General features: G+C 44.6%; 1 protein-coding gene and 1 long non-coding RNA gene across 2 annotated transcripts in view; both read left to right on the forward strand.

Moving 5' to 3' along the window:
- TRANK1 (tetratricopeptide repeat and ankyrin repeat containing 1) overlaps positions 1-27739 on the forward strand; it is a 126589-nt gene that overhangs the window by 19752 nt on the left and 79098 nt on the right. The window contains exons 2-3 of the mRNA XM_017508487.2: positions 23633-23764; positions 25934-25994. Coding sequence (XP_017363976.2) covers positions 23633-23764; positions 25934-25994 — 193 coding nt within the window. The remainder of the gene's footprint in view (positions 1-23632; positions 23765-25933; positions 25995-27739) is intronic.
- Positions 2255-16942, forward strand: LOC108289136. Its single transcript, XR_001819013.1, has 3 exons — positions 2255-2265; positions 12753-12758; positions 16729-16942. It is a non-coding gene; the product is annotated as an uncharacterized LOC108289136 (long non-coding RNA).

Genomic DNA, 27739 nt, shown 5'->3' on the forward strand with positions numbered 1-27739 from the left:
TATGGGGCAGTAAACCATTTCCAGTTGTAATACTGTGGGCACTCATCAGGGAATGTTTGGAGAGATATGGGCTGGGTTTGCTCACCACAACCTGTGACCCCACATTCCATATCAAAATGTGGCACAGAAGTAATTCCATGAGAATTTAGTTCCTGACTGCAGGTATTCATCTTCACATCTTAGATTTGTGCAGGCTAGGAAGACAGCGTGATTCTCAGAGGTGGAAATAGGATGGAGCATGGACATACCCAACCCCTCGCACACTCCAAAATTCGGGCAAACAGCCTCATACCCTCACACACAAGAGATTGAAGGCTAAATTTCCACTGAGTAGAAAAGTAATATTTCAGATGGTGCACCTGGCTTATTATTCTATCTGGAACTGCACGCTCCAAAACTTTCTGCAGTGATTGAGATATTCTAGATCTGCACTGTCAGATATTATTGGGGGTGAGCGGCGACTGGGCTGATGGCGTGGGGGAAAAGAATTTACCGAGACAGTTGTAGGTGACAAAGGGCAGTTTTATTAGAAAAAGTAGAAAAATATGTTGCAAGAGGGCAACAGAGTCAGAAGAAGAGGAGCCGCCTGCCAGGAAACAGAGTGTTGCTGGGGGTTTTATAGGATGGTTCTTAGGCTGCAGAATGCTACGCGCAGTACCGATAAAACACCAACGTTGCAGTGAGCTAACTTGCAGATATCTGGTGATAGTTCGCGAAGGAAGATTGTAAGTTATTTGTGCAGGAGGGCTGTGTGTCCTGGACCATGAAGAAAGGCAGACTTCTAGCTTATCTGATTTCTGTTTTTGCTTTCCCTCCGTCCCACTAGCCTGACTTCTGTAATTAGGACTCCACATTCCTCCCCTGACAGAGGAGCGATGACAAATCTTTGGCATGTGAGTGAAGGTCTCACCTTCACCTTCTTGCTGACCAGGGACGTAGAGTTGGCCCCACCTAGGATTGATAGTCGGTCAGGAGGTTACATGGGCCTAAATCCCTGGTTGGGAGATAAATTGGGCAGAGTTGCTATGGGACCACAGGGGAACAGCATTTGCAGCCTAAAATTTTGTTGTGCTGGCTCCAAAGGGGATTCATCAGTTCTTTTAGTAGCTGATACCCTACTGTAGTAACATTTTGGTTTGAAGTTGTTGTATTCTAGAAGACACAAAACAAGATATTTCTTTTTCTTTTCCTTTTTTTTTTTTTGAGACTGAGTCTTGCTCTGTCACTCAGGCTGGAGTGCAGTGGCGCGATCTCGGCTTACTGCAACCTGTACTTCCGGGTTCAAGTGCTTCTTCTGCCTCAGCCTCCCGAGTAACTGGGACTACAGGCATATGCCATCATGCCCAGCTGAGTTTTTTTTCTATTATTAGTAGAGACGGGGTTTCACTATATTGGCCAGGCTGGTCTCGAACTCCTGACCTTGTGATTCACCCACCTTAGCCTCCCAAAGTGCTGGGATTACAGGCGTGAGCCACCGTGCCTGGCTAACAAGATATTTCATTAACAATACAGGGTGCAAATAAACTAATATAAGCATTATTATAGGCAGAAGTTGAGTCTGTCCTGACAGATAAATATTAATGGGATAAGGGAAAATTGAGGAAAAGATGGAGACATTAGTGAGGTTAAGAAGTTGCTCAGTTTCAACCCTTGTTCCTCTATATTCCATCCCATTTCCGGAACTATTTATAGGCATAAAGAAATCACTCTAAATGTTGCTGGCATTAACTTTGTTGTTTCCCAACCGCAGAGAAAACCTGCAGAGGTACACAGTGAACTTGTTAGGGTTGTTGTGTGGCTGCCATTCCTGGTGTGTTTGATTATAGTTAAGGATGTAATTATAATGGGCTTTGGAAGGCGACCTAAAGAGCCCACCAGGCGGGCTTTGTGTGGGCAACAAGGCAGTTTATTTCACGCTTGGGTGCAAGCGGGCCAAGTGTGAGTTAGGCAAAGGGGGTAGATGAGGGGATTGGTTCTATAGATTGGGGCACATGTTCAGCTAACGCTGGTAATCTATCTTGGGGAGAGGAACGGCATCACGGGATGCATGATCACAAGGGTAGGGGTCATTTATTACAAACAGGCGTGATCATAAGAGTGGGGGTGTATTGGTCGCAATCAGAGGGGAGGGTACGGTAAACTACACAGTTACAGGGGTGGGGGTTTTGAGACACCCAGTGTAATGGGGGCATTTTTGCAAGGCTAAACAGGAACAATGGTTGCAGGTTGCAAGGGGAGAGCAATTAGTTGAGGCAGGAACAAGTTGTTTCACTTCTTTCTGTGGCCACCTGGTTACTTCAGACGTCCTGGCTCCTGGGGACCATCCAGAGGTGTATGTGTGGGTCACCAAGGCTATAATGGCCAGGCTTGGACTTGGAGGCCTGACAGGCTGGTGATAAAGCCTCTAGCAAAGGGCCAGACCCCTTGGAGTTTCTGATGCGGAGGCGATCCTTACAGGCCATTTGTGGTGCCTTCTCTATTTGCTTTGTCACGGTGGATGATCGCCGTGAGGGGCTTATTGGCCTAGGTCCCTCTCCTAGACCTATGCTTTTGGTGTGCATGTAAACGGTGTAGTCTAATCCAGAGAACTGGGCTAAACAATTTCTTCTGTGTAGATCATGGGACGGCTAAGAGTGTGATGTCGTCCTCAAGTGCTTGTTTGTGAGGGCACATCCAGCAGTTAGTGCTGTGTGTTATGGTAGCAACCTGTGATGTTACTGAGTAGAGCGGGTGCCTGGGTATAGACACTGAGACAATGGCCATGATAGACAAATAAAAACAGAGCCGTATTTAAGGAAAATAACAACATATAGGAAACGCAGGGAGACAGGAAAGAAGGGCTGTAAAGAGTGTAAGAAAAACAGTTGAACACCAAGTACCTCAGCACATTGTTGTGCTGTGGTGGTTATACATCATTACTAGGACAAATATAAAGAAATTTTGTCTGGGGAGTAATCTTGGAAGTTTCCTTGCAAATAGCAATTGTATACTATCTCCCTTATAAAAACTTCAATATTAAGAGGGTGAAGCTGCATAAGAGAGGCAGTTGGATAATTACTGAGAGCCTGCAATAGAACTGAATAAAAAGGTAGCTCTAATAAGATTCAATGGCTGGACGTGGTGGCCCATGCCTGTAATCCCAGCAGTTTGGGAGGCTGAGGTGGGTGGATCATGAGGTCAGGAGATCAAGACCAGCCTGGCCAACATGGTGAAACTTTGTCTCTACTAAAAATACAAAAATTAGTTGGGTGTGGCGGCGCACGTCTCAGTCCCAGCTACTCAGGAGGCTGAGGCAGGAGAATTGCTTGAACCTGGCAGGCAGGGGCTGCAGTGAGCCGAGATTGCGCCACGGCACTCCAGCCTGGGCGACAGAGCGAGACTCTGTCTCAAACAAAACAAAACAAAACAAAACAAAAACCAAAGAATAAGATTCGAAAGAGGTGTAGGACTTATCTTTATTAATTTTTTTTTGATATAGAGTCTTGCTCTTGTCATTCAGGCTGGAATACAGTGACGCAATCTCAGCTCACTGCAACCTCTGCCTCCTGGGTTCAAGTGATTCTCCTGTCTCAGCCTCCTGAGTTTAGTAGCTGGGATTACAGGCGCCTGCCACCACGCTGGGCTAATTCTTGTATTTTTAGTAGAGATGGGGGGTTTCACCATGTTGCTCAGGCTGGTCTCAAACTCTTAACCTTATGATCTGCCTGCCTCAGCCTCCCGAAGTGCTGGGATGAGCCACTGGGCTGGACTATTTCTATTAACTTTTAAGGAAGGTTAAAAAATTCTAGGTTATTTGTTGAACAGAGCTTCTTTTACCTTTTTTTTTTCTTTAACTTTAAATGAGTTTTCAATGTTTACATTCTAGTTAGACCATAAATAATGAGTCTTATCTCAGCACCAGTGACTTAGTAACAGTAGATTTAAAGCAGACAGGAAAAAAAAAAAAAGAGAGGAAGATAGAGAACTTTAGAAGATTCTACTTAACCCTAGCGTGCAGGTTAACCATTTCCGCTCCGAATTTTTCTTGTAGTTTGCCCATTAGTTTAAAATGTGCACAAAAACAGGCCATAATATGTAACCAGCTGGAGCTTTAAAGAGAACAATAAAATCAGGGGTTAGGATGTTAGAAGCTGTCTTTTCAATCTGGACCCCTAAATTGAACAGAAAACGAAAAAAGGAACAGAGAGGAAAAGGTTAAGCTTTACAGGAGGGGTTGTGAGCCTTTCAGCCACTGCATAGTGTGGGGCCTATACCCCTAACACCCTTGTTTATCTCTCATCAGGGAGAGCCTTAGCAGCCCAGACCTTTATGGGTGAGATGAATTCTTCCTCACCTCTGCAAGTTACTGGTTAAGGTGAGCTGGTAAGGAGCCTCTTTACCTTAAGGCCATTGGGGTTTGGGATTCTGTCCCGGAGGCCCTTTGGCTCTCAGGGCAGTCCTGTTTCCAGTGGCCGAGCTTGTGGCAGAGGGGGCAAGCATGTGGGGCTTTTGTTCATTTATTCAACTGAGGTGCTTTCCCTTTTAGTGGCAGTTATCTGGAGGAGTGTCCTTAGGGCCACGGAAAGTGGCTGGGGTCTTGTGAAGCAGCCAGCAGTTGAGCCTGCTTTTTGTCTCTGCATCTGTCTTTTTAGCCTCATTCTCCTTATTCTGCTTTGGTTATAAAAGACTGAGGAAGCTAATTTGATGATTTTTTTTTTTTTCCATAAGGGTTATGCTGTGTTACACAAGAAAATTAGACATTTCTCTTTTTTGAGAGTCTGAGAGTTAAATTTGTTTTAAGGCTTTAGAGTGTAGCCCAGAGGTGAGTTTGAAGGATAGATGGGGGAACTGTCCCATGGTGGGGCTGGAAAACATGCTGTTTGGGGGCCGTGCCACGTGAGGGCACTAACTACACTTTTCTTGGGACGTCCTGCTGAGATGAAAAGAGGGTTCCGCTTGCATCTGCGGACTGGGGTGTACTTTCTGAAGGGGCGTTCCACCGATTAGAAAAGAGCACTTGGCTGGTCATGGGTTTTAACGCCGGACGGCCAGTCCAGGTACTCACGCTGGGTGATCAGCCCAGGTCTGAGGAAAAAAAGGATAAAGGAAGATCTCACCTGATGCCCGTCCAGGAGAGGGGGTGGGTAAGGGAACCCTCACCATTTTGAGGCTGTCCGAGGTCACCTGATTTAGCAATGTTGAAGACAGGATGGCTGGCTGACTCCACAGGAGAATGTAGAGTGAGAGAGTGCCTGAGTTACCCAAAATGTGTGAATTCGCTCTGAATGAGCTTCTGCTGCCAGTCACGTCACTTGTAGGGATCAGGGACTTTTGACCAGAAAAGATAGGCGAGTCTTCTTCTCTTCAGGCAAGGCAGCCAGCCCTCTTCACCCTTTGGCCTTTAGGCAGCACTGGAGAGCAGCCAGATGGTTACCATCGAAGCCAGCTGCTGAAAGACCGAAAAGAGTAAGTGAACCCAGGCCCCTCACCCTAACCGGGCAGTGGCAGTCAGACGCTTCCACACAGACTCCTCAGTCCCACCAGAGTGTAGCTCCTGCCAGAGACCTGCAGTTGCCTCCATGCTTAGAGGCTGTTCTCTGAGGGTACCAACTTGAGAAAGGGAAAGAGAGAAGGGAGAGGGTTTCCTGTGAGGAGAGTTCCCATCCGGAGAGAGTTCCCCCTACATGCCACCAAAATGTTGTAGGTGAGCAGTGACGATCTAGGCCGGTGGCATGGGGGTAAAATAATTTACCAAAGCTGGGTGCAGTGGCTCACACCTGTAATCCTAGCACTTTAGGAGGCCAAGATGGGTGGATCACCTGAGATCAGGAGTTTGAGACCAGCCTGGCCCACATGGCGAAACCCCATCTCTACCAAAAATACAAAAAAATAGCCTGGTGTTGTGGCGCATGCCTGTAATCCCAACGACTTGGGAGGCTGAGGAAGGAGAATCGCTTGAACCTGGGAGGTGGAGGTTGCAGTAAGCCGAGATTGCGCAAGGAGCGACACTCCATCTCAAAGGGAAAAAAAAGAAAAGAATTCACCAAGACAGTTGTAGGTGAAGAAGGGCGGATTTATTAGAGAAACTAGGAAAATATGTTGCAAGAGTGCAACAGTCAGAATCAGCAGAAGATTCTTTGTTTCCTGCCAGGAAACAGAGTGTTGCTGGGGGGTTTTATAGGACGGTTCTTAGGCTGCAGAATGCTATGCGCAGTACCGATAAAACACCGAGGTTGCAGTGAGCTAACTTGCAGGTGTCTGGTGATAGTAGGCGAAGGAAGATTGTAAGTTATTTGCACAGGAGGGCTGTGTGTCCTGGACCATAAAGAAAGGCAGACTTCTAGTTTATCTGATTTCTGGTTTGGCTTTCCCAGGGTCCCACCAGCCTGACTTTCTGTTCCTAGATCGGACTCCACAGATACGATAGCCACTAGTCACGTGTGACTATGGAGTGCTTGAAATGTGGCTAGAGTGACTGAAGAATTAAACCTTTAATTGTATTTAATTTTAGTTAAATTAAAATGTAAATAGCGCCAGGGTGGTGGCTCATGCCTGTAATTCCAGCACTTTGGGAGGCTGAGGTGGGGGGACCACAAGGTCAGGAGTTCGACACCAGCCTGACCAACATGGTGAAACCTCGTCTCTACTACTACTACTACTAATAATAATAATAAAAGTAAAAAAAAATGTAAATAGCTATGTGTGGTTACTTTTAAGTGTGCTTTGAATGAAGAGACCCCCCCCCCCCAACAGGCTTTGTGTGAGCAACATCGCTGTTTATTCACCCAGGTGTGGGCGGGCTGAGTCTGAAAAGAGTCAATGGAGGGTGGTGGGATAGGAGTTGGTTTTATAGGTTTGGGGTAGGCAGTGGAAAGTTACAGAAGTTATAGTTCAGGGTGGTTTTTGCAAGCCAGGGGGCAGGGGGTATTGTGAGGGGAGGGGTTGTCACGAGCTCCAAGGTCCAGCATAACAAAGTTGGCTTATCAGTTGAGGCAGGACGATTGAGGCAGGAACAATGGCAGAATGTTGCAAGGTTGGTTAATCAGGTTGTAGGGTCCAGTGTCACAGGGTTGACTTAGACTTTCTGGCTCTGGAGCCCATCTGGAGGTGTGCGTGTGGGTCACAGGGGTCCATGGTGCAGATGGTTCAAGGAGCCTTGCATTCTTGCCTTTCTTATATTAATAATATAAAGGAAAAAGTAAAAACTAGAAAAAGTGGGGGGACAGTGAAATTTGGGGGGTGGTACAGAGGGGTGGTAAGTGACATTTCTCTGGGCTTCATCAAGCAGGATTGGGTGCAGTGGAGAAACCTAAAAATGGGAAAGAATTTAGACTACCAAGAGATTTTGAGGCAAAGGTGGATAATGTGGGGTTGTTAAAAGGAGCATTTGTCATATTGCCTGACTGGTTATAGCTTGGATACAATTTTGTAGGGATTGAGAGATTGGTCAGAAAAGGCAAGGTCCAAATAAGAGAAGGAGAAAAATGGGTATAAGGGGCCTACTAATGGAAGGAGCCATGATACCCAGTTAGAGAGTGGCTAGCTAGGTCCAGATTAATTATTTGCCTGATTAATGAGCTTTTGGGCCCTGTCTTTAAAGTCTTTTGATGGCGTTGTAGACAAGGCCAGATTGGTTTAGATAAAAGCAGCATCCTTCATGAAGGAATAGGCAGATTCTTCCTTTCTTAGCAGTCAGTTGATGGAGGCCTCAGCAATTTTGGAAGACAGTTGCCACCAGGGAATTAACTTGGGGCTGGAGAACAGATAGTGTTTGAGTTATGTCTGAAATGCTGGCGGAAAAGTCGTTAGAGAGACTGCGGGATGTAGTGATGGAAGTAGTGAGGCCTGCCGTGCCTGTCCCGATTGCAGCCGTGGAGACTCCTAATCCTACAAGCCAGGGGATTAACGGAATGTGTGTAGGAGTTACAATGGGACAGGGAGGTGTTTATTTCCATTGGCAAACTGGATTTTGGGAGTAAGGAAAATTAAGGTACAGGTGCCTGAATAGTTGGTAGAAAGGCAGAGGTAAGTGGAAGAGCCACAAAGGAAGAAAAGTCCTTGGCTTAGGCAGAACTGGAAGTGTAGACTGAAAAGGTGAGAAAGTGTTCCAGAGGAGCTAGGGTTTTGTACCCAGATACCAAGAGAACCAGCAAGGGCCGTGGCTGTTAAAGGTTGTAGTGGGGTTTGATAGGGTAATTGTGTGGAAAGAGAGGTCTTGTTTTCAAGGTGTATGAGAAAGCACTTCTTTGTTTAACAAATAATCAGGCATAATAAAACCCTGATTATTTGTTAAACAAAGAAGTGGTGCTGACTTTTTGGGGGTCCTGTAAAGCGGACAGGTTGGCTAAATAAAGCAGCTTGGGTGACTAGAAAGTTTTGATAGTTGGTTGGGGCTTGGAGTTTTAAGGTAAAGTTGCATTGATGGAGTAGGAGGTGGCCAAGAGGTAGGCCGGAGGGTAGATTGTGTTGGAAGCCAGAAGGAGCCTGAAAAGTTAAAACAGTATTTGTGGTTACAGAACCATGTATGGGTTTGTTATTACCTGTATATGGAGTGAGGTTGGAAATGTAGGGGCGCAGAAGCTGTACATACTCCTTTTAGGGTATATTTGATCCTGTTAGTGATGGATGACTGCGTATTTAAGAGTTGAAAGGAGATTTTTAGCGAGGGTGATAAGCTAGGTGAGTTAAGAACCCAAGTGTTTGCAGGGACCGCAGTAGCAGTATAAGTTGTAGCTGATAGAGAGATGCAAAGCCCAGCGACCCTTTGCTAGGGTTGGGTTGGGCTGGTTTAGGAAAGAATGGGTTAAGTGAAGGGTTTTGTTGAGGTAGTTGGAAATAATAGGTGCAATTATGTGGGGCAGCCAAGGAAGCAGGAAGAATAGGCAGACAAAGAATGGGGAGGGAAGTAAACAGCTGTACTTTGTTGGGGGAAAAGTTACATGGGGTACCTTGGAAAAGAAGGGTGTTTATTCATTTTAGAAGAGTGTTAAGGGTGGCAGCGGGGGGTGGCACCATGAAAAGTCTTGGCATACAGAATGGAGGAAGAAGGTGAAGCAGCAAGACAGGAGCAGGGCGTTCAAGGTTTTCAGGAATTCAGGTGACTTTTAGAGAAGTTGGAGAGAGTACAGGGGTTTGGCACTACAGGATGGATGGGGAGCACAATCTGATTAATAAGGCGAAGGTTTTGCACTAACCTGTAGGTCTTGTCCGGTTTTTGGACGGGCAGGATGGGGGTATTGTAGGGAGAGTTGGTGGGAACTAAAAGGCCAGGTTGTAGTAAGCGAGTAATAACAGGCTTTAGGCCTTTTAAGGCATGTGCTGGGATGGCGTGCTGGTGCTGGGCAGGATAAGGTGGTTAGGTTTTAAGGGGATGATGAGGGGTGAGTGAGCAAGGGGTGGGGAGGTGGTGTCCCACACCCTAGGGTTAATGTAGGGGGACATAAGGGGAGCTATTGAGGGAGGTACAGGTTCCAGGAGGAGGGCGTCAGTGAGGTGCGGCTGTAGCCCAGGACTAGTGAAGGAGGCAGACGATTTTGCTAGGCTATCTCAGCCTAACAGGGGAACTGGACACGTGGGGATGATTAGGAAATAATGTGGAAAGGAGTGCTGGCCTAATTGACACCAGACTTGGGGAGTTTTGAGAGGCCTGGAGGCCTTGCTGTCAATTCCCACAACAGTTATGGAGGCCAAGGAGACAGGTCCTTGAAAAGAAGACGGCGTGGAGTGGGTGGCCCCCGTGTTGATTAAGAAGGGGGTGGACTTACCCTCCACCATAAGAGTTGCCCAAAGCTCGGTGTCCCTGATGGTCCAGGGGGCCTCCAAGATGTTTGGGCAGGGTCGGTTTTCAGCCGCCAAGCCAAGGAGATCTGGGCAGGATTCGGTCCAGGAGCTCTGGGAGCCGCAACGTGAGTCAAAAGGTCCGACTTTCCATGGGGGCCCGCACAGACGGGGCAGGTCTTAGGAGGAATCCCAGGCTGCAGGCATTCCTTGGCCCAGTGGCCAGGTTTCCGACACTTGAAGCAAGGTCTGGGAGGGGCGGCTGGACACCACAGTCTGGGCACTTTGAAGTCTTTGTGAGCTGGTGGTGTGGTTGCAGTTTGTCTTACAGCAGAGCCCAGCATCTGTAGTTCTGAGATGCGCTGCCACCGGGCAGCTTTTTCCCTGTTACTGAACACCTTAAGGTGAGGTTGATTAATTCCTGTTGTGGGGTTTGAGGGCCAGTTTCTAATTTCTGTAGCTTTTTAATGTCAGGGGCTGATAGGGTGATAAAATGCATATTAAGCATTCTTCAGGGGTGAGAGTGGAAGTAAGGATGACATTTAAGTCACTCTAGGTGAGGTTATGGGCCTGGGTTAAGCACTGGAACTCTTGTATATATTTAGTAGAATCTGATGAAAAGGAGCCTAACAGTTGGTTGATCTGGGAAAGGTTGGATAAAGAGAAAGGAACGTGTATCCTAACTGTGCCTTCGGCTCCAGCCACCTCTCGAAGTAGGAATTGTTGGGCAAGGGCGAGGAGGTCACCACGGAACTAAACTGTAAGCCAGACCGGATATGAGGTGGGAGGTGGCAGGAGGGGCATTAGGAGGTGGGTCGTGGGCAGAGGAAGAGGAGGGAGGCTTTGCAGGTGGGGGGGTGGTTAGGGCGTGGATTAGGGTCTGGTTCGGACAGGTGGGGAGGAGAGAGGTCGGAAGGGTCAATGGACAAGGAGGATTCTGAGTTACTGTTGGAGGCAGAAGGGGCAGACAGAAGGGAGAGAAGGAAAATTTGGGACAGGTTGCATTGAGAGTAGAGATTAGGGTGGGATTGGAGTATAAAAAAATGCCTGGACGTCGGACCCCTTAGACCATTTGCCCATTTGTTGAAAAAAATGGTCTAGGTCTCACGGAATAGAAAAATCAAAAGTGCCGTTTTCTGGCCATTTGGAACCATTGTCTAATTTGTATAGAGGCCAGGCTGTGTTACAGAAAAGAGTGAGACACTTAGGTTTCAGATCTGGGGACAGTTGAAGAGGTTTTAGGTTTTTTAGGATGCAGGCTAGAGGCGAAGATAGAAGAATAGAGGGCAGAATTTTGCCCCTGGTGAAGGAGATAAGTTTTAAGGAGAGAAGTCGTGTAGAGAGGAGAAGGAGTGAGAAGTTACCAGGGTTTTCAGTAGGTGTCCCTGACTGAATCCTGGGCCGTAACGTGAGTGAGTGATCAACGCAGGCGTCCCTGTGATTTACCAGACACCAAGGGAACACTGTCTTCCCGAGTCTGTGACCAACGTTGGAGTTTTTGAGCAAGAGAGAGAGACTTGTCTCCTCTGCCTCTACATGGATAAAGAGTGTCTCCTTTGTCTCTAAGGGAAAAGAGAGAGAAAGAGGGAGAAACTTGTCTCATTTTCTCTACCTAGAAGAAGGATTTAAAGGAAAAGAGAGAGAAAGAAGTAGAGACTTGTCTCCTTTTCTTTAAAAGAAAAGAGAGAAACAGGGAGAGACTTGTCTCCTTTTCTCAAAAGGAAGAGAGAGAAAGAGGGAGAGACTGTTTACCCAATCTGAATGTGGCAAGAGGGTTGCTGGGCTGCTCTGATGTGCTGAGGTGCAGGTGGTTCTCTTCACAGAGGGAGAGCAGGGACAGGGGGTCGGTCTCCCAAAGGAGTACCCCTGCCCAGGTTTTGACACCAAATGTTAAGCATGCTTTAAATGAATAGATCCACCAAAACAGGCTTTGTGTGAGTAACATGGCTGTTTATTCTCCCGGGTGCGGGCGGGCTGAGTCAGAAAAGAGAGTCAGCGGAGGATGGTGGGATAGGAGTTGGTTTTATAGGTTTGGGGCTGGCAGTGGAAAATTACGGAAGTCAACAGTTCAGGGTGGTTTTTGCAAGCTGGGGTCGGGGTGTTGTGGGGGAGGGGTATCACAAACTCCAAGGTCCAGTGTCACAGTTGACTTATCTGTTGAGTCAGGAAGGGTTGAGGCAGGAACAATGGCAGAATGTTGCAAGTTGGTTAATCAGGTCACAGGGTCCAATGTCACAAGGTTGACTCAGACTTTCTGGCTCCGGAGTCCATCTGGAGGTGTATGTGTGAGTCACAGGGGTTACCATGGCTTAGTGCATGGTGCAGTCAGTTCAAAGAACCTTGCAGTTACCATACTGGACAGAATGTTCCAGGTAGAATAGGAATAGTAGCCAGATAGAATAGCAACTGTCGCAGAGCTAAACTGCTGTGCTTTTATTTATTATTATTATTATTATTATTATTGAGATGGGGTCTCTGTCACTCAGGCTGGAGTGCAGTGGCATAGTCATGGTCACCACAGCCTTGACCTCCAGGGTCAAGTGATCTTCAGCCTCAGCCTCCCAAAGAGCTGGACCTACAGGTGCATGCCACTATGTTTGGCTAATTTTTTAATTTTAATTTTAATTTTGTAGAGATGGAGTCTCACTGTATTGCCTAGGTTGGTAGGGAACTCCTCAGCTCAAGTGATCCTCCTACGCAGGCCTTCTAAATTTTCGGGATTATAGGTGTGAGCCACAGTCCCTGGCCTGCTGTCCCTTTAGTTATAAGTAACAGAAAGCCTGACTTAAACAACAAGGATATGCACTGGCTCACTCTGTTGTCTGGCAAATCCAGCAGCTCCTACCAGCGCCCTCTTCCCTGGCCACCTACCATTATAGAACCACATACTTGTTTTCATAAATTCCTACTTCTGACTAGTGAGACACAGAAAAGTCCGCTTAGGGGCTTTGGGAAAGTTTTCCTCTTTTAGAAAACAAATATGCGGTGCCGGGGAGCCAGTGGTTGCAGGGACCCCTTCTTCCTGTCTTGAAAGTGATGCCTGGAGTCACAGCAACCTTCGACCTTGAGGGGACAAGCATGAGGGCACAAACCCAGTGTGCTTAAGATGGTGTTACAGAGAGATTAAGAGCTGTGCTCTTACTTCCTTACTCCTGATTATGTGAGAAAATTACACACAGCCCCACTCCTCATTTGTGGCCAAAGGCATCCTAACTGATTGCACTCAGCTAAGTAGAAGTGCAGAGATAGGGCAGGACTCAGGATTCTCCCAGACCAATGGCTCCCCCCACCCCCACTTTTCCTTTATTTCTTTGGGCCCTGCCCTCTTCTGTGAGTGTTGGGTTCATCCTTACGCCAGAAGCAAAATGCAGCTGAAATGTAGCACCACACATTTACACATCTCAGTGTCAGGATTCACAGCTTCCCTTCCACACTGGACAGTGCCCCATGTCATAGAGTGATCTCCTTCTAGAAGCTTATCCGGAGTAATGATAAAACACGTTCTCAGAATCCTCCAGTAAACATCTTTTTACATTTCAGGGGCCAGAGTTTTGCCCCACACTCAATACTGAACTAGTTTCTGCCGGGGAGATCAACTTGCTCATCAGACCCTTAGGAAGCAAGGGCGGGGTCAGCTTCCCTTAAGTCTAAGGAGCTTGAGGAAAGAGGCAGATAACAGAAACAAAACTGGGACTCAGTTAGGAAGGAGTGGTCACTTTAAAGGTGTCCAGAACTGTTCGTTGTAGCCAAATGGGTAGAGTGTCAGAGCTTCCTAAATTGTAAATATCGTTAATGGTTACTAAGGATCAACTTTCAAGTATCTGCTATAAAAGTTTAACCCGTTTTTTCAGTTTTCTACGAGAATATTTCCAGGCACCATTCTGTCACTATAATATAATGAAATCTCCTTAACTATTTATTGGTAAAGCATTTTAAGAGAATTTATTTTCCTGAGCTTGTTATAGTTTGTGTACTGTATAGTTGAATGATGACTGTCAAGTGTCCAGGTCAGAGTCCATTCTTTCTCCTGCTGTCTATTAGCAATGTTGCAAGAATGTGAGCTAAAATGGGCCTGGCATATTGTCATCCAGTGGTTAATTATTAAAAACAAAACAAACAACTCTTTTAGGATTGGGTCTATTTGGAGCTTCATAAAAGAGGACACTCATATGACCAGTAAAAGGCACACAACGTTATTAGTCATCAGGAAAATGCTAATTAAAGCCACAATGAGATACCACAGTGGCTAGAATTTAAAAGACTGATAGTGACCAGAATTCAGAAATGTTGGCAGTTTATATACTGAAAACACTGTTTTTGTGAGTATAAATTGGTTCAACCACTTGGAAAACTGGCAGTCTCTACTAAAAGTAAATAGTACAACTCCCTGTGACCCAGCAGGTCCACTCCTGGGAAGAAAGGCAGACAAATACTCACTGAAAGACATGTACAGGATCATTTAAAACAACTTTATTCATAGTTATCTCAAGCTGGAAACAATTCAAATGCCCATCAACAGAATGGATAAATAAACTGTGGCATATTCGTGCAATCAAACACTACACAGCAGTAAGAGAAAGGAGTTACTGATATATACAACAATATAGTTGAGTCTCACATGCATAATCTTTAAGGAAAGAGTGAAATTACTGTGATATTATGGGGTTCAAGAACAGGTGAAACTCATGTATGGTTTACAGGTCAGAATAGTGGTGAAAGGTGGGTTTGGACAAGAGGGAACCTTCTGGAGACCTGGAACTGTTTTATATATGCATCCAGGTGGGAGTTATGTGGGTATAAAAATCAGAGTTGAACACTGAAGAGTAGTGCATGTTACACACATTATACTATGTGTTGCCTCAGTAAAAATGTTAAAAAAAAATTGGGCCCGTCAAGCTAACGGGATGTGACAGACCTCTACTCTATGTCTTTGTGTTAATATTGCATGGTAGTTGTGGCTGTATGTTGTTTGACCATTTGACTGTAATCCCAAATACACTTATGCATAATACAGTTTTTTTATGGTCACAGAAAGATTACATTTTGCATACTGCAGGCCCACCTGCCTGTGATGCCCGCTGGGGGATATTTTAACTGCCATCTTGTCAGTGGGGCCGTGTAAGTAACTAGTGTCTTGGATGCGTTTACTTTCCTGGGTGGGCATGTAAATCAGTCCTGCTATGAACAGGGAGACTTTGATATCCTACCGTCTTTTGGGTATCATGGTGTAGCATAGTGTGCATAAGGAAAATCAGTAATGTTTCTGTCCAACTTGGAGTAGAAATACAAGTCCAGATCATACTCATTTACATTGGTCTTTCTTTCTCCTCTTCTTTCCCTTTCCTTTCCTTTCTGGGTTTTTGTTTTGTTTTCTTTTTATTTAAAAACAAATTTAACTGTGATAAAAAACACAAAACATAATTTGCCATCTTAACACTTCTTAAGTGTACAGTTCAGTAGTGTTAAGCACATTAATATGTTGTAAACAATTTCTGGAACTTTGTCAATTTGCAAAACTGAAACTCCATATTCATTAGACAACAACAACTTCCCGTTTCTCTTTCCTTCCAGTCCCTGGTAGCCACAGTTCTACTTTCTGTTTCTATGAAATTGACTATTTTAAATACCTCATATAAGTAGAATCATAAAATACCTTTTTTTTTTTTTTGTGGCTGGCTTATTTCACTTAGCATAATGCCCTCAATATTCATCCACGTTTTTGCAACATGTGTCAAGATTTCCTTCCTTTCTAAGATGAAATAGTACTGCATTGTATGCATATGCCACACTTTGTTTATACATTCATCAGTAGATCTTTTGTTTACTTTTAACACCTTTTCCTCCATCCCTCAATTTCCTCCAGGGCGGTGTTATTCAAGCATTTTTTCATTATAGCTCTTTCCGACATTTTCAGACTTGTAGCTAACCCAGCTTGCTCACCACCCATGAAATTTAAATACCACAGATAATACTGTATATCCTTTTTTGTATTGTATGTGTATCTGTGCTTTGTATGTGAAAATAATAAACATTTTTACTCCCCTCAAAACTATCTTCTTTCCTTTGGGGACAACATTGCCCCAAATGTATGTATGCTATAGAGAATGTATGCTATAGAGAAAACCAATTCCAGATTAATACATATAGGTGTAGCCCCAAGTTTATTAAATACATGGTAATGGAAGAAGTGGTAGAAAATTGGAGAAAATCTTAAACTCACCTCTCTCTTCTCTGTTCCCACCAAACTCCCAACATCTCCTGCCCTCCCTTAAACAAACAAATAAACATACAAAAAGAAAGAAAGAAGTACATTTGCAATATGGCTAGTATAAATGTACAATAGCCATATGTGGCTACTGGCTTCTCTATTGTATAGTGTAAAATTGAACATTTGCATTATCACAGAAAGTTGTAATGGACAGTGCTGCTTTACCAGTTGCATTTAGATGAATTCCAAGAGCCTCTGATGGCCTCCAAGATCCATCATCTACTTACTGCAGCAATTACCTCCTCTTTCAGCTTCGTAGGCACCTGGCAGTTCTTGAACAGTAAAGCTCAGAGCTTTTGCACATGCTGTTTCATGGCCTGGACACCTACCCTCCTCTTCACTGGGCTAACTGCTCACTATTTAGATCTTGTCTTAAATGTCAATTCCAACAAAGACTTGTCTTGACATCTACAATCTAGGCAGTGTTCTCCTGTTACATGCTTTCTTATATTCTCTACTTTTTCTTTGTAAGAAGAAAAATCTTTTAACTGTAATGTTTGTGTGATTATCGATTTACTTAATATTCATCTCCCTAACAGACAATGAACTTCTGGAAGGTGAGGATAATGGCCACCATTTCACCATCAGCCTCCTGATGCCCAGCATAGGGTAGATGCTATATGAACAATAGAACTGAGGTATGCTGAAAGTCCAGATCCAGTGGGAAAGCACCTATGTGTTGGGTGTGTGAAAATTCAAAGCAGTTCTTTATCACTGTAGGATGACTGTAGTTTACAATAACATATAGTTCAAATAGCTAGAAGGAGGATATTGAACATTCCCAACACAAAGAAATAATAAATGTTGGAGACGATGGATGTGCTACGCACCCTCATCTGATCTCACTATACATTATAGGTGTTGAAGCATCACTGTTAATGTGCACATTATTAATATGTCAATTTAAAAAATAAAATAAGGCCGGGCGCGGTGGCTCAAGCCTGTAATCCCAGCACTTTGGGAGGCCGAGGCGGGTGGATCACGAGGTCAAGAGATCGAGACTATCCTGGTCAACATGGTGAAACCCCGTCTCTACTTAAAATACAAAAAATTAGCTGGGCATGGTGGAGCGTGCCTGTAATCCCAGCTACTCAGGAGGCTGAGGCAGGAGAATTGCCTGAACCCAGGAGGCGGAGGTTGCAGTGAGCCGAGATCGTGCCATTGCACTCTAGCCTGGGTAACAAGAGTGAAACTCTGTCTAAAAAAAATAAATAAATAAATAAATAAATAAAATAAAATAAAATAAAAAATTCTAGAAAAATGTTGCCGGGAGCTGCGGGTGAGGGAGGGGGGTTGTTCTATATCATGACTGTGGTTGTGGTTACATGACTGTAAATTTGTTAAATGAATTGAACACTGAATATAGGTGAATTTCATCATTTGTAAATTGTACCTCAATAAAATTTATCTTAATGAAAAAAAAAAAAAAAAGAAAAAAGAAACCGGCTGGGTGCAGTGCTCACGCCTGTAATCCCAGCACTTTGGGAGACCTGAGAAGGATCACCTGAGTGATCACCTGAGCTCAGGAGTTCGAGACCAGCTTGGCCAACACAGTGAAACCCCATCTCTACTAAAAATACAAATATTAGCCTGGCATGGTGCTGCATGCCTGTAATCCCAGCTAGTCGGGAGGCTGAGGCAGGAGAATCACTTAAACCTGGGAAGGGGGAGTTTGCAGTGAGCCGAGATCATGCCACTACTGCACTCCAGCCTGGGTGACAGAGCGAGACTCTGTTTCAAAAAAAAAAGAACCCCACCCAAATGCAGTCAAGAGACCCCACATACCCACATATTAGGGAGGGAGATAATTATTTATGGTGTTTACTTTTTGCTGTGAGAATGACTTTTAGAACATAGATTTTACAAAAACAGTTTGGAGCTGGACTGGTCAAACTGGTTGTAGAAACATCTTTGATGTGCATGTAAGTTGGGTGTAATTGAGGCAATAAATAGAGGAGGAATAAGTTAAAGTTGATGGGCAACGGGGATAAGTTGCACTCATAAGCCCCAGGTTTAGTGCAGGCCGCTTTACTGGGCTTTGGTCAGCTTGGGCAGGTTGGTGAGACAGCTGAGTGGGCTGATGGCAAAGTGATCGGGTCTTGTTTTATTTAAATGCACTGGGTAGGGAAGACTTGGGTGCAGCACCTTATACTTTGCTAGGGGACTTCTGATAGATTTTGAATGAGTTTCTTAAGAAAATCCCGTTCTTCTCTTCCCACATTCGTATCTGTTTCTCCAAGAAAAAAACAAAAAACAAAACACATCGAAGTCCCTAGGATGTATTCTGACTTTGGATTTTTATCCCTGACTGTGGCACCTGTCCTGTGGGGAAGAGGAAAGAGTCACTTTTCAGAGAGAAAGAGAGAAAGAAAGAAAAAAGAAAGAGAGAGAGAGGAAGGAAGGAGGGAGGGAAGGCAGGAAGAAAGGTGAGGGAGGGAAGAGGAAGGAAAGAAAAAAGAAAGAAAGGAAGGAAGGAGGAAAGAGGGAAGGAAGAAAGGGAGGGAGGGAAGGAACGGGCATGGTGGCTCACACCTATAATCCCAGCACTTTGGGAGACTGAGACAAGTGGATGACTTGAGGTTAGGAGTTCGAGACCAGCCTGGCCAACATGGGGAAACCCTGTCTTTACTAAAAATACAAAGGCATGGTGGTGCATGCATGTAATCCCAGCTACTCAGGAAGCTGAGGCAGGAGAATGGCTTGAACCCAGGAGGCAGAGGTTGCAGTGAGCCGAGATCGCATCGGTGCACTCCAGCCTGACTTCATCTCACCAAAAAAAAAAAAAAAAAAAAAAAGGAGTTATTATTTCCAGCCTCAACTTTGATCTGTCGCCACTGCCGGCATTCCAGAGTTTATCTTGGATCATTGACTGCTTTTGGGCTCTTTTGGCAACCCTAAATGAAAAAAGCAAGCAAGCAAACAAACCCCTGAAAAATAAAAAAAGTAAACAAATTTGTTTTCAAGAATTCAAGTAGTATCCAGATAATGTATGAAGGGAAAGCCTTCCTCTCTGTCCATTTTAGTAACAGCTCCCGCATAGGCCATTCCTGTTGCCAATCTCTGCGTTTTGCTCTAATCCTGTAAGTCAGTTACAGAATTTCCTCTGTATACGTATACACAATGAGTCATAAAAACCACAACCACCTGGATCTGCTCTGTTTCACACTTGCTTGTTTCAAAATCTTCTCAGCGCATTTGCATTTTTCTTGCATCTTCTTCCTTTTTCTTGCATCTTCCTCATGTGTAGCTTAGCAGCCTCTGACACCTTCCATCAACTGGAGTTTGAATTCTTATAGGGACATAGTGAAAGTTTGAAAGCCAGCCAGGCAGCTGTGCAACTGTCTTTATGTATCTTACAGCTTTTGCACAATTAACAAAACTGAAAGTGCAGGGCAAAGTGCTCAGTGCCAGCCAAAATAGCACACGCTCTAGTGATTTTACTGGGTGCTGATCTTTTAGCCTCTGTCTTGGCTCTTGAGAGTGTAGTTTAGCTCTTAAAGTGAGGTCACCTAGGTTGGAATTCTTGCATCACCAGTTTCTTTGTGATCGTGGCAAGTAGCTTAACCTCTCTTTGTTTCACTTCACCTACGTGCAAAATAGAGACAGTCACGCTGACCTCAGGGGGTGGCTTCTTCTTCTTCCTTTTTTTTTTTTTTTTTGAGACAGTGTCTTACTCTGTTGCCTAAGCTGGAATGCAGTGTTGCAATCTCGGCTCACTACAACCTCCATCTCCTGGGCTTAAGCGATTCTCGTACCTCAACCTGAGTAGCTGGGACTACAGGCATACACTACCATGCCTGGCTAATTTTTTTATTTTTAGTAGAGATGGGGTTTTCATCATGCTGGCCAGGTTGGTCTCAAACTCCTGACCTCAGGTGATGTGCCCTCCTTGGCCTCCCAAAGTGTTAGGATTATAGCTGTGAGCCGCTGCACATGGCTGGGCCTTCTTAGAAGAAGGAAAAGACATACTGATGTAAAGCACATAGTAGGTACTTAGTAGATATTATCTATGAAGAGTGTTGTCATTATGGTAAATTATCACCATTTGTATTTAATAATTTCATCTTGTAAACAGACCACCAGTTGGCCAGTTTTTTTTTTTTTCCTAAAGACCCAACAACTGAGCCATCTGTATTCTGTGGTGGAGATACAAAACATTCTTCTGTGTAATGAGAATGTAACTCTCAATGAATCCTATTAGGAAGAAAAAGGCCTTCTGTATGGTTGGCATTCTTCCTTTCACCTTTGATGTGATTGTACCAAGAAAAAGCAGAAACATAGGTGGGTGAATACATTTGTTGTTTGCCCACATAACATTAACAGCTGACTGTTGGTTTCTAAAGGAGTATGAAAAATAATCTTGAAATGAAGAGTTTTTTTGTATTTGTAAATACTGTGGAAACGTTTTGTGTTTGAATTCTTAAACCCTTAAAGAGTCTCTTTGATGACATTTGTGGTCTGATTAGTAAAGGGGTACATTGTAGAGTAATTAGAGATTCAGAAAAACAAGGAGGAAAATTAAAATCCTGCTAAAATACCAATGGTGTGGCTTTTAACATTTTGGCATATTTTCAATACCTTTTGTGTATTTAAAACAATTTGGGATTATATGCCTTTTCAACCCTATAGGCTTGTATTTTTCATTTACTAACTTGCTCTATCATTAAATGTTCTTTTACAGAATGATGTTTTTTGTCAGACAAAGTTTTGCTCTTGTCACCTAGGCTGGAGTGCAATGGTGTGATCTTGGCTCACGGCAACCTCTGCCTCCTGGGTTCAAGTGATTCTCCTGCCTCAGTCTCCTGAGATGCTGGGATTACAGGTGCTCGCCACCATGCCCAGCTAATTTTTGCATTTTTAGTAAAGACGGGGTTTCACCATGTTGGCCAGGCTGGTCTTGAACTCCTGACCTCAGGTGATCCTCCTGCCTCAGGTGATTGGCCTCCCAAAGTGCTGGGATTACAGGTGTGAGCCACCACGACCGGCCTTTTACAACATGATTTTATTTTATTTTTTGGAGACAGAGTCACTCTCTGTCACCTGGGATGGAGAGTAGTGAGATGATCTTGGCTCACTGCGGCCTCTGCCTCCTGGATTCAAGCGATTCTCCTGCCTTAGCCTCCCGAGTAGCTGGGATTATAGGCATGCGCCACCATGCCTGGCTGATTTTTGTATTTTTAGTAGACATGGGGTTTCACCATGTTGGCCAGGCTGGACTCGAACTCCTGACCCTCAGGTGATCTGCCTGCCTAGGCCTCCCAAAGTGCTGGGATTATGGGTGTGAGGCACCATGCTCAGACACAATGTGATTTTTAGAAATAACTGTGTGCTGTTCCACCATATGAATCTTCTGTTACTGATTTAAACCCATTATGTATTATGGAACATTCAGAGTTATTTCCAGTTTTTCACTGCGGTGAACATTCATGAAGCTAAACCCGTTCATGACGAATTCTATTTCCCCTGTAAGCAGTATCCCCAACATTTAGTGTCATTATTTTACTTTCCAATGATATTTTGTTGTTCAATTTTTGATTTACTTATGCACTACTGAGGGTGATCCTGTTTACCTACTTTTCATATATTTAGTAGCAATTACTTGATGTTTATTTGTGAATTGTTTCTTTAGGACCCTTATACATTTTGATCAGAATGTTAGTCTTTTCTTGCAGTGAAAAGCTATTTATAAAGGAGGGATATGAACTGTTTGTTTGTCAGTTATTACAATAATTATCTTGTTTTAGTTGTCTGATCATGGCCAGCTTAAACAATATTTATTGGACAAATGGCCAACAATATTTGAAAGAAAAGCATATCTTTATTCCCTAGTACATCAGTTCTTTAATTTTTTTTCATGTTCTTAGTCATCCCTGTGTAAATAGTAGTCATGTAATTTAGAGATTAATAAATGAAAAGCACAGGTAGAGTTTTGTATTCTGACTTAAGAGTCACGTGTCTCATTCTGTTAAAGCTCTGCCTAAGAAATGCAGTACGGTCCAAAAACCTCATTCCCAAGAAGTCAAATGTGTTTAGAATAAATCACCACTTACGTATGCTTGAGTCTGTTTCCCCCTCCAGCCCCCCGCCAGGTTTTGAAATGATAAAATTAATAATTGCTATCTATCCAAGAATGGTGTTGGTCATCAAGACACCTAATACATTTTATGGACCCCATAGGTCCTTGTCATCTGTGAACACCTGAAACTGTCCACATCTTTAAGGCCTGCCCTACGCTACCCTACCCTACCCTACCAATTTGCCTTTCCCTCCGCCATCCTGAGAGGAAGCAATCCTAAAGGACCTGTCGCCTGACCCCTACGTTTTCCCTGTCTTCTTGGCAGCTGTTCTTACGGGCTTCCTGGGTGCTCTCCTCTCCTGCCTTTGTTCAGCACACTTACTAAGGCCCCCCAGGCAGCTTTCTCCAACCACCCAGGCCTCATGGGGAAAAAGTGATGTGTGTCTTCTCTGGGTCTGGCATTCAAATTGTCATACCACAGATATTTAAATACCCCTTATGTTCGAGGCCATGGGGCTGCAAAAATGAACAAAATAAGGGTATGACCTGAAAGAGGCCACATACCCCTGGAGCACACAGATAAGTAGGCAGGTAATGGCTGTCTCAGGGACAAATATTTCAAGGCTTATTTTATAGGTTTTTTTTTTTTTTGAGACGGAGTCTCACTCTGTTGCCCAGGCTGGAGTGCAGTGGCATGATCTCGGCTCACTGCAGCCTCCGCCTCCTGGGTTCAAGCAATTCTCCTGCCTCAGCTTCCAGAGTAGCTGGGATTACAGGTGCCCACCCCCACGCCTGGCTAATTTTTGTATTTTTAGTAGAGACGGGATTTCCCCATGTTGCTCAGGCTGGTCTCTAACTCCTGACCTTGTAATCTGCCCACCTCGGCTTCCCAAAGTGCTGGGATTACAGATATGAGCCACCATGCCCAGCCTATTTTATAGTGTTTTAAGAAAGGAAGGGGCAGGAGAGACAGTGGTTGTGGCTCTCTGTCCTAACCACTTGCATATTGAGGCCTTCACCTCCCCTCTCTGTCTCATCTTTTGAGAGAGTAGAAGGACTATCAACTCAGTTTTGTTTTTACCAACAGGTAATGTGGTACAGTGGCCAAGAGCAGAAACTAGGAATTTATCAGTCTTGGGGTCAGAAATGGGAAATGCCAATAGCAGATTTTTAGGCAAGTGACTTGAACCTCTGAGCCTCAGTTTTCTTATCTGAACAGTGGGGACAGTGCCTTCCTGTGGGCTGTTGTGATGGGTAAATGAAATTAATAATAATGCTAGTTTTAGGGATAGCACCCACTACCGACCAGGTTTGTGTTGTCTCATGCATGGAAGCAGCCTCCTCCATGTAATGCTGAATACATGGAATTGGTCTGGCCACCCTTGAGGACAGACAATAACTGAGAACGAAATGGTCTTGTCAGACACACTGCCTGGTTTCCTGGTGGTGGGAGGTGTTGCCAAGATGTGCACTTTGAAGGTGGGTGGGGCTAGAGCGAACAAAACTCCTTCTCCAGATTTCAGCAATGCAGATGGGAAGGTAAACAGCCCTGCGTGGGCCTGGCAGTAAGCCTCTACCCCATCTCCTCACAGGATGGACCCGACAGTGTATGCTGAGCTGTTGAAAGAATCTGGCAACCAGGTTCTTAAGAATGGAAACTTCTCTTTGGCCATCCGAAAGTATGACGAAGCCATCCAGATTCTCCTGCAGTTATACCAGTGGGGGTAAGTGTTCACAGTTCACCCCACTTTTTCTTTTTCAGTACACGGGGACGCTGTTCCTTATGTTTTCTTTTCATTTCTTATCATTCCACATAGTTTCTGTTTTCTTTCTCCCTCACTTCCTATTTATCTTCTCTGCATTGTCAGCTTAGAAACTGTAGGGAGATTGTTTGTTTAAGAGGGGAAATAGAAAGTGAAACAGAGGACTGTTGATAAACGAAACAAAACTTCCCCTTCTGGCTGGCTGGGGTTAGATTTCTTGGGATGGTTGAAGTCCCTGAACGAACCTCCTGGTTGTCATTCATTTCATCTTCTTGACTATCTGTGCCATTTACCCCCTGGCCACAGTGCACCCTGCCCCCACCACCTGCCCCCGGCCCCGCACTAAGGTTCACCTTCTCTTTCCCTGCCCCTTCAGCTTCTCGTAGACCAGTTCTCAAACATGTAGTATCACAACATGCTTAAACATTTCTGAGGACCCCCAAAGGGCTTCTTTTGTTTATGTAGGCTGTAGCTGTCAATACAGTATACTAGAACTTAAAACAGAAAAAAATTAAAATATGCATTTATTTAAAAATATCAGTAAATTTGCCGGGTGCAGTGGCTCACACCTGTAATCCCAGCAGTTTGGGAGGCTGAGGCGGGCAGATCACCGGACATCAGGAGTGCAAGACCAGCCTGGCCAACATGGTAAAACCCCCGTCTCTACTAAAAATACAAAATTAGCTGGGTGTAGTGGCACACCCTTGTAATCCAGCTACTTGAGAGGCAGAGAATCACTTGAACCAATTACAGTGAGCTGAGATCGTGTCATTGCAGTCCAGCCCAGGCCACAAGAGTGAAACTCTGTCTCAAAAATAAGTAAATAAATGTATCAATAAATTTATTACATTTTTTTTTTTTTTTTTTTGAGACATAGTCTCTCTCTGTCTCCAGGCTGGAGTGCAGTGGTGCGATCTTGGCTCACTGCAACCTGTGCCTCCTGGGTTCAAGTGATTCTCCTGTCTCAGCCTCCCGAGTAGCTGGGACTACAGGCATGTACCACCACGCTCAGCTAATTTTTGTATTTTTAGTAGAGATGGAGTTTCACCATGTTGGCCAGGATGGTCTTGATCTCTTGACCTCATGATCCACCCGCCTTGGCCTCCCAATGCGATGGGATTACAGGTGAGAGCCACCATGCCCTGCCTACGTGGTGTATTTTTAAACTATATTTTCCAAAACAGAAAATTGTACATTTTTGCAAATCTCCTTAATGCCTTGTCTCTGTAGAAGACAGTTGGCTTCTTACATCTGCATTCAGTCTGTTTCAATATCACGTTTCTTATAGCTTCTGGAAAACTCTGTGTGTGAGTGTGAGGGAGTGAGTATGAAAAAGGCGCATTGATGTCTTACTTATTGTATTAGCTTCCTGTTGCTGCTCTAACAAATTACCACCAATTTAGGGCTTAAAGCAATACAAATTTACTGTCTTGCAGTTCTGAAGGTCAGAAGTTCTAAACGAGTCTAATGGGGCTAAAATCAAGGTATTAACAGGACTGGTTCTTTGTGGAGACTCTGAGGGGATATTCCACTTCCTTGCCTTTCTCTGCTTTGAGTGGCAGCCTATATTCTTTGGCTTGTGGGCCCTTCCTTTATCTTCAAAGCTTATCATTCCAGCCTCTCTTCTGTTATCACTTCCCCTTCTTCTCAGCTGTGCTCCCGTCTCCCTCTGTCTCTCTCTCTCTCTCATAGCGACCCTTGTGATTTTTTTCATAATTCAGGATGATCTCCTATTCCTAAAAGCCTTAAATTGATCACATCTACTACATCTTTTGTTAATCACAGAAGTGAGTTTTTCTGTAAACAGAACAGTATTTGGGGGCCATTATTCAGCTTACCACAATTGTGAAAGTATACCTTGTGGGTCATCTGCAGTGGTCTTGAGGGTCTCAGAAGTTCCCCAGATCATCATTTGGAACAGCTGCAATAGAGCGAGCAGAGGTTGGTCTCTGTGGGGTGCACACAGCCTAAGCTTGTGCTAGGAAATGGCACCAAATTAAATGACTGAAACGCGGCTCCCACCTCCCACTCCCACCTCCTTGATGTCTACACTCTAGTTGAGCTTGAGTAGAGTATAAGAGGCTTGTGCCTGCAGTTTCTGCAGTTCTGCCTTGTCCTGGTACATGTCAGAATCGTGTCAGAGCCAGGCCTAGAGATCCTCGATCAGGGAAAACATTCAGCTTTCTTAGAGGTAGTATTGTATAGTGGTTCTGGTTGTAGTTTGACCCCATACTATGTGTGTTCAGAGCTCAGCTCTACCACTTACTTTGTGACCCCTAATGGGATTTATGCCTGTACATTCATACTGCCTTTTATGGGACCTTCCTGACACTGTTTCCCTTGCCCATCGCCTGCTGCTGGATTTCCTGCCGCAGGTAGCCAACACCGAGACTCAGGTGCATGTGATTCACAGGGTACTTGCAGGAGAAGGGGACCGAGGGAGGCAGGATGGCCCAATGGAAGCCTCTAAGCATGGATGGTGTCTAAACCAAGCAAGATTTTGCCTGATCACATGGGCAGCTCTGGAGCATGAATCTGCTGCAGAGCTGGTTCCACTTTGAGGCAAGGGGGTTGACTGTTTGATTCTCACGTCAGTCAGCCACTGGCTGTAGGCTGTCTGGTCCCCAGCAGTCATTCTAGGAAGTGGGGCTATATTAGTCTGCTTGGGCTGCCATAACAAAATAGCACAGACTGGCTGGCTTAAACAACAGAAATTTATTTCTCAAAGTTCTACAGGCTGGGAAGTCCAAGATCAAGTTGCCCCCTGTGAGGGATGTCTTCTTGGCTTGTAAATGGTTGACTTCTCTCTGTGTTACATGCAAAGAGGGAGAGAGCAAGCTCTCTAGTGTCTCTTCTTATTCCATTGTGAGAGCTTTACCTTCATGACCTCATCTAAACATAACTACCTCCCAACAGCTTCATGTTCAAATACTGTCACATTGAGGGTTAAGGCTTCAACATAGGGATTTTTTTTGTTGTTGTTGAGATGAAGTCTTGCTCTGTTGTCCAGGCTGGTGTGTAATGGTGTGATCTCGGCTCACTGCAACCTCTGCCTCCCGGGTTCAAGCAATTCTCCTGCCTCAGCCTTCTCAGTAGCTGAGATTATAGGCATCCCCTGCTCCACCATGACCACTAATTTTTGTATTTTTAGTAGAGACAGGGTTAGTCAGGTTAGTCAGGCTGGTCTCGAACTCCTGACCTCAGGTGATCTGCCCGCCTCCACCTCCCAAAGTGCTGGGATTACAGGTGCGAGCCACCTCGCCTGGCCAACATAGAGTGTTTTTTTTTTTTTTTTTTTTTTTGGCTGTTGGGGGCAGGGGAAGTTCAGTCCATAGTGTGGGTGTGACTCCTGGGGAGAGGGCAGCTCTCATTAGGCTGAAGATAAATCTCTGGAGAACAGGGTGCTGAGAACCTCTAGCTATAGCCAGCAGACATTGCAGCTGGGAAAGACTGCACTGGCCAGGGTGTCTGGGATGGATGCCATGGCATCCCTTACACCTGTGGTCACAGCTCTATAGCTGATCCCCCACTACTTGACCCACTGCCTCCTGTATGTTTCTGGGGCCTCATCCTTTCATCTAGGGGTTATGATGGGCCATGAAAGAAGCCAGACACAAAACACTGAGGGTGGGGACAGTAATGGAGGTGATTTTTCCTTTATTAATATTTTTGTGCTTATCTGTATCATCTACAGTGATTTCTGTATTATTCTACAGTGATTTGTATTATTTTTACAATTAAGTTTTTTTTTTTTTTTTTTTTTTTTTTTTTACACAATAATCTCTCAGAACAAGCAATGACAAATATTCAGATGAATTCTGTTAAAAGAAAATGAATGACATTTTTTTGTATTTTAGTAGAGACAGGGTTTCCTCCTGTTGGTCAGGCTGGTCTTGAACTCCTGACCTCAAATGATCCGCCCATGTTTTGATTTTT

Source organism: Cebus imitator, unplaced genomic scaffold (assembly GCF_001604975.1).
Source record: "Cebus imitator isolate Cc_AM_T3 unplaced genomic scaffold, Cebus_imitator-1.0 Scaffold391, whole genome shotgun sequence".
NCBI classification, from domain to species: Eukaryota; Metazoa; Chordata; class Mammalia; order Primates; family Cebidae; genus Cebus; species Cebus imitator.